Here is a 7,260-nt window from a genome sequence, read left to right on the forward strand (position 1 = left end):
GACTTGACTCGTAGTTTCCCAAGACACAAAAAAGGAAGGGAGACACGTTCTCCTCTCGTCCCCCCAAACACAGGCCTCGCCGGCAGCGGGCTAAGCAACACTGAGGGCCACCAGGCCGGCTGCTCTGGGGCCGGCAGGGTGGAAAACCCCACACAGCTCCATCTGCCCTCCCAGCAGAGCAGCTGTCAGGGTGCAGGAGCCTCCGCCAGGCCGGGAACCTGGAGCGCAAGGCCCCGCCAAGCCTCCCGCAGCACGGAAAGGCAGCTGGCCCCCACCCCTTTCTCACCTCCAGGCTGCTGACAGAAGGGACTCAGGCCCAGACAACAGCTCTTTCTTTGCACAGGCGTTCAGGCAGGGGACCACTCCAGCCTTCCCTCTGGGAATCCCGCAGGAGAGGGGGTGGTGGGCTTGTTTTCCCGTGTGCGTTTTGGCCTGCAGCTGTTTCTGCCATTTTTAAATGGCTCCAGTCCGGGCACGGGGCGCAGGGGAGCTCCCACGGCAGGGAAGACTTGGATCTCAACTTTGGAAGGCCTTCCCTTCTCACGGTTCTGAAAATTCTTTGTCCCACTAGAGCCAAACCCAGCCCTCGGCCGGGCATCCGGCCATCTGCAGACAGCCCTTTCCATAGGAGGCCCGGGAGCACGTGGACTTTATTGATTTTCCTCTTGCCTTTTTTGTTGGGTTTGACTCAGAAAGGACAGCTAACTTGTGACACGGCTAGACTGGAGGCTAGCCCCCAGTGGTTTTGAGGGACCGAGGCGAGGCGTTACTCAAGAAATGACACCCCTAAACATAAACAGAGCCTGCCACGGGGCCTGCGGGGGTTTGCAGGCTTTAAATAAAGGGTCAGGATGAGCCCGCGGGCGCTGACACTCGAACGGCGCTGCGGCTCCTCTCCCTCCCTGACCCTGGTGAGGCCGTGGGAAAAAAATAATAAAGTTGAAATCCGGGAGCTGGGAGTTTTCAACAAGTCCGCCCCAACCTGGCGATCGGCTCGCGCCTCGGGCCTGGCCCTCGGGCTGATTCCGAGACAGACCCGGACGAGGCCGGGGAAACGTTCAGTCGTATTAATTACAACCAGGCCACGCCGGACGGAATCTCACGTGAGCTGGAGAAACCGCACGGCCGACACCGAGTCCCCCTCGCCCCCCGCGCAGAGAACAAAAACAACGGCTGTCTCCGCAAAACAAACGCAAGCTGCCGGGTTCGGACAGGCAGACGCGGCCCAGGACCGGGGTCTGGCCCCCAACATTCGCTTGCCCAGACCCCCGCGCCCGGGTCCGGGCACAGCGGGGCGGGAGGGGGGAGCCCGGAGCCCCGGGCCCCGCGGCCGCCGCCGGCGTTTCCTCCTCGCGCTCGCCCCCATCTTTTTTCCTCGCCAAGAGCCCTCGCTCCAGGCAGCCCAAAGCGCTAAATTTAAACGGCTCGCGCTCTGCAAACTCCGCAGACTCGAGGGCGCCGGGCCTGGGAGGCGGGGAGCGAGCGAGCCAGCCAGCCAGCCGGCCGGGGAGGAGGGAGGGAGGGAGGGAGAGAGGGAGGCCCGGCGCGGGCAAGGGCGCGGGGGCCGGCGCTGCGCCGCCCGGGGCGCGCGGGTAGGAGACGGAGACGGCGGCGGCGGCCCGCTCGGTGCCTGCACAATGGAGCTCGCGCTCTCCCCTCTGCCGCCTGCATCGCGGCCCCGGCGCGCGGGAAGCCGCTTTCATGTGACTTGCACAAAACGAAATGGCTTCTGGGGCCGGCCCCGAGCCCCCCTCCCGGGAGCCGAGCGCCGCGCCGGGGACTGCCCGCCGCTCCACCGCCCGGCCCGGGGCGCCCGCCGCCTCCAGGCTGCCGCCGCCGCGCCAGGTGGGCGACAGGCGCGAGCGCACCTGGGCAGCGGCCGCGGCCCCCGCCGCGCGCAGGTGACCCGGCTCGCGCGCCGCCCGCCCTCTCCAACTCCTGGGCCCGCGGGCGGCCCGGGGCGCTGCGCCCCGCCGGCTTTTTGTATCTGGTCTCGGGGTTCGGGGCGGCCGCGGCGCGAGCCTGCAACCGAACGAGAGAACAAGCCGGCGCCTCCGCTTACCATTTGCGCACTTTCTCGATAGCCGCCATGACCCTCTTGATATCATCTTTGGCCCGGCTCCTGGTCTCGGCTCGAACCGACCTGCCCGACATGGTTCTGGCGGGGAGAGAGAGGCTGGGGGAGCGCGCCCGCCGGGTCCTGCTCGCGCTCCGCGGCGGCCACACTCGCGCCCGCCCGCCCGCTCACTCACACAGAGACACACACACAGACACACACACACACACACACACAGACACACACACACTCGCACACATACACACACACACACACAAAGCCTAGTGCCGCCGCGCGCCCAGGGCCCAGTGCGCAAGCGCCGGGCGGCAGCTGCACCGAGCAGGGGGAGCAGCGCCGCCGCGGCCGCCGGTAGTGCGGCCTCCGGGCGCCGCTACCGCCGCGGGGCAGCGCCGCGAGCCTCTCCGCCCACCCGGGGGAGGCGCCCGCGACCCCCCGCTCCCCGGGGAGGCGGCGAGGGGTACCCGGCGACCCCCGGCTCCGGGCACGCGGAGGGGAGGCGGGCCGGCGGACGTGCGCGCGGACACTTACTCGGAGGCCGCAGGTGCCGGGGGCTCCCCGGGAGAGGGCGGGCCGGCGGGGCGGCCGGCCGTGGAGGGAGCGCATTCCTGGGGAGCCAGCGCGGCAGCCCATCCGCTGCCCCGGGTGTGTGGCAGCGTCTACAGTAATGGAAGTTTCCTGTGGGGCTCCCGACTTCTCCGAGTTGAAGGCGCCGATTCGGGACGCGAGGCGCTCTTGGAAAGAGTTGAGAAACGCGGACCTCTGCTGACCCTCTGCCCGGTTTAAATACGCGAGCTAGGACGTCGCTTCCCTATCCTTCGTCCTTTTGGAAAACGAGGGTGGGAGGAAAGGTGCCTGGGGTGACCACTAGAGACATCCGACCTTGCTTATGAAAGAGCTTTCGGCGCAGTAAAAGCTCGATGATTATTTATCAGCATTTCAACAGGGGCTCTTAGATCTTTCCTCCTAGTGATAAGTTGCCCTCGCCATAAATAAGGTCAGGGAGCCCACGCTGGGGTTTCTGTTCGAGAACCACGAGTTGAGTTTAAGTCACTCCTGATGTAAGTCCCAGGCTCAGCCCAGGTGCTGCCACCTCACAAATGACCCTGGCAGGTAAAATGGACTGGCCAGCGACAAGGAGGACTTCTGGGCTGGTTTCTTCCCCGTGGTGCCTTACGACAGCTCCGCACGAATCTGCAATTACCAGGATAAGCCAGGGGCCTCAACCTTATGTTCAGCTGCAGCTAAATTATCTTGACCAGAGCCAATTCGTGCCCAGGTGGATGCTGGGGAAAAAGAATGACCCCGTTAGCAAGCCCAGTGCCTTGGAGATCAACTAACCCAACATCAGTCATTTTACATGGAGGGAAACTGAGTCCCAGGGAAGTTCAAGGACACAGCCATGAGCTAGATGTTTGTCTTCCGCTCATTCTAAAACCAAGCCCTTTCCCCTGAGGTTTTGGTTTGGGGGAGAAAAGCTTCTGGCGATACGGAGTGGAAGCTGCACTGCAGGCCTTTTCCTATGCATGTCCTTTTACCATCCCAAACCCCAAGTTCCTGATGTGAGGATTATATGGGAAAACATGTAACAGTGGGTCATAAGACAGCAGTCTCATACCATTGGCCCTCTGACTTACCTGGCCAGCAGATACATGCTTAAGGTTACACAGAACTTTTTAAAGCATATATTTGAATTAAAAATGGGAACATATATTTAAAACTCCAAGTACTGAATGATGAATGGACAAATGGGCATATCTATACAATAGAATATTATTCAGCCATCAAAAAGGAATAAAGTACTGATACACGCCACGGCATGGATGAACTTTGAAAACATCCTAAGTAAAAGAAGCCAGTCACAAAAAGACACATATTGTATGATTCCACTTATATGAGTTATCTAGACTAGGCAAATCCCTAGAGACAGAAAGCCAGACAGACGTACGATGATATCGATGACATCTTAATAGCCGCTCCCTGGGGGGGGGGGAATGGGGAGTGACTTCAAATGGGTACAGGTTTTCCTTTTGGGGTGATAAAAAAGTTCTGAAAGTAGGTAGTGGTGATGGTTGCACAACATTGTGAATGTGCTTTCTGTCGCCGAATCGCACACTTTAAAATTGTTACAGTGGCCAGTTTTACATTATGTGTATTTTGCCACCATACAAAGAAATCCAAATATCCAGCTTCTCTAGAGATAGCAGAAGACCTGCGAACTGGGCCCCACGCGCCACACGGCAACAGTCAGCTGGAGCCGAGAAGCCCTGTGCCCCTCAGATAGAGCTCACTAGGCCACCAACGTGTCACCCAGTCGCTGTACTCATTTCTGTTACCACATGGCCCCGAAGGTGTTTGTGTGTTTGATCTCCGATTAAACTATAAGGCTCTCTACAAATGTTCTTTATAAATGTAGTACGGCACTTTTTATAGTTTCCTGTCCCCTGTGGATAGTTTTACACTTCTTTCTTTCAACAAAGCACACTTGTTTTATAGTCTGTGTCTGATCATTCTGATATTTGAAGTATCTGAGAGTCTGTTTCTGCTGGTTCTTACTCATGGTGTCCTATTTCTTTGTGATCTGTCTGGTTCTCCTTGACCTTGCTGGACATTGTATTTTAAAATTTATTTATAGGGATAATCTGAGGCCTAGAGTGAAGTTACCTTCCTCTCGAGTTGCTTTACATTTGCTCTGCCGGACTCCTGAGGGCACTGCTAGTGCAGGATGACCAACATCCAAGTTCAGGGCTCGTGGGTCCCTGGACCCCCAGGTGATGCCAATATAGGTTGCCTAAGTGAGTGAGACTGATTTGCTTATTGTACCCAGGGTGGGGTCAGTGATGTGCTGCAGCTGACTGCCAAGCCTGCGCTTCCCAACTCTGTTCAGTGACCTCCTATCAATAGTTCTAAATCAGCCATGGCGGAACATTTACGCTATGGAAATTGGCAAATGCTATAATACATCAGGACCCTTTCCCAACCCCACCAAGGGCTGGTGATAAGCATTTACCAGCACACCACTGGGCAAGGTCTCATCTCCCACCCAGTGTGGACCCTGGACTTTGATTTCCGACCTCTTGCCTCAAGAAAACCATTCACACTGAAGTTCAAATATGCCAGACTTGGCAAATATCTACAGGGTTCGAGTGGCTTCCTTGCTGGATTAGCTGTCAGGGTTCTCTTTTTCCTTCAGTTTCACCTATTCCTTGCTATCTTGTCAGCATGTGGTGGCTTTTAGGATTTTTTAAAATATGTTTTCTAGCATATGTTCTAGCATTTTTAGTTGCTTTCAGCTTGAGCGTTGGTCTGAATAACTAGTTACCAGAGACTGGAAGTCAAGCTCTCTCTGAATGTTTGTGATAATCTTAGACACGTTAAAGGAGTGATCGTGGGGTTCCAGAGGTGAGTTACTTAGTCATGGCTTGTGTCTTGACCTAACTGTGCCTCATCTGTAAAATGGGGATGAAAATAAGACCTGCCTCACAGAGTTATGTGAATTAAAAACAGTATTTGTCAGGGAAAGTGGGGGGAGGGATACATTAGGAGTTTGGGATTAACATATACACACTACTATATATAAAATAGATAACCAACAAGTACCTACTGTATAGCACAGGGAACTATACTCAATATTTTGTAATAACCTATAAGGGAAAAGAATCTGAAAAAGAATACATATATATGTATAACTGAATCACTTTGCTGTACATCTGAAACTAACGCGACATTGTCAATCAACTATACTTCAATTAAAAACAACAACAACAGGGCTTCCCTGGTGGCGCAGTGGTTGAGAGTCCGCCTGCCGATGCAGGGGACACGGGTTCGTGCCCCGGTCCGGAAAGATCCCACCTGCCGCGGAGGGGCTGGGCCCGTGAGCCGTGGCCGCTGAGCCTGCGTGTCCGGAGCCTGTGCTCCGCAGCGGGAGAAGCCACGACAGTGAGGGGCCCGCGTACCGAAAAAAAAACCACCACCGACAACAACAATAACAAAAAACAAAACAGTATTTGTCAAGAATTTAGAACAGCACTTGGCACACAGTAACTTCTAGATACCAGAAAGCATTTGTTAAATAACAGATCTGGACGATCTTTGCATCAGTATGCCCCACACTGGGGTTTGAAGTCACACTACTCTTCCTAGGCTGGTAAATTCAACCCTTACGTCACTCCTCCTCCGGGATGAAGGCTCATTCACCATGGGGTGGGAGGTGTGGGGAGGGGAAGGATAACTCTGGAACAGAGATGGAGATGGGTGATTGTGAGGAAAATGCAGGCCCGGCCCTGGCGCTTCTGGGCACCTTGGTCCTTGCCTAGCAACTTGTGACCGAGCGCTGTTTTCATAAACAGAGGTGCTTTGGTGTTTGGGGAGCAGGTCGTTAGCAAGGCCCAGCCAAGAGGGAAAACTATGAAGAGAACACTCCAACCACAGAATGAAATACAGTCCCTTACTCGGAGACAGGAACAGAAGGGATGAGCTGCGGAGGCTGAAGCCTCCCTCCTTTCACAGAAAAGGATGCTCCTGGGACTTCCCTGGTGGCCCAGTGGGTAAGACTCTGTGCTCCCAATGCAGGGGGCCCAGGTTCGATCCTTGTTCAGGGAACTAGATCCCGCATGCGTGCCACAACTAAGAAGTCTGCACGCCGCAACAAAGATGCCACATGCCGCAACGAAGAACCACGTGCTGCAACTAAGACCCAGTGCAGCCTACATACATAAATAAATAAATAAATAAATAAATAAATAAAATATTAAAAAAAAAAAAAGGGACGCTACCGTCCGGTCACACAGCCAGTTAGCAGAGTTCTGGCCAGAGCCCCGCTCTCTTGACTGTGTCTCTGGACTGGTGCTCCCCACTCCACAGTCATCAGGATGTGGAGAGTTGTAAATCAGCCCTGTGGGAGTGCTCTCAGGACCCTCCTGTCCCTCCCCCACCCAGAGAGGACGGGTAAATATATACCAGCACGCCACTGGTGGAGCCCAACGGGATCCCGAATTATCGTAGGGAACGTCTCCCCCACAATGTGGGCCTGATGATGAATTTCAGATAGACTGGGGAGCCATTAAAAAAATTTTCTTTGATAAATCAAATACTCCAATTTGCTTCTCTGCCTACTTTTTCTTGCCTGTAATTACAGCTCTAAAAATGGTCACCAGCTCAAATACTAATAGACTAGCGAGTTGTAT

At 55.3% G+C, this 7,260-nt stretch overlaps 1 protein-coding gene across 2 annotated transcripts in view; it reads right to left on the reverse strand.

The window, feature by feature from the left end:
- The window catches only part of BCL7A (BAF chromatin remodeling complex subunit BCL7A), a 29,796-nt gene extending 26,779 nt beyond the window's left edge, over positions 1-3,017 (reverse strand). Inside the window, exons 1-2 of one of the 2 annotated variants that reach the window (XM_082667958.1) lie at positions 2,606-3,017; positions 2,063-2,158 (exon numbers count right to left, since the gene is read on the reverse strand). In XM_082667958.1, coding sequence (XP_082524084.1) covers positions 2,063-2,154 — 92 coding nt within the window. In that variant the 5' untranslated portion in view covers positions 2,155-2,158; positions 2,606-3,017. Of the gene's footprint in view, positions 1-2,062; positions 2,276-2,605 lie in introns of those variants that run through there. The other variant, XM_082667959.1, reaches the window with a different exon arrangement.
- Between the last annotated feature and the right edge of the window lie 4,243 nt (positions 3,018-7,260).

Source organism: Grampus griseus, assembly GCF_964374135.1.
Source record: "Grampus griseus genome assembly, chromosome: 12".
NCBI classification, from domain to species: Eukaryota; Metazoa; Chordata; class Mammalia; order Artiodactyla; family Delphinidae; genus Grampus; species Grampus griseus.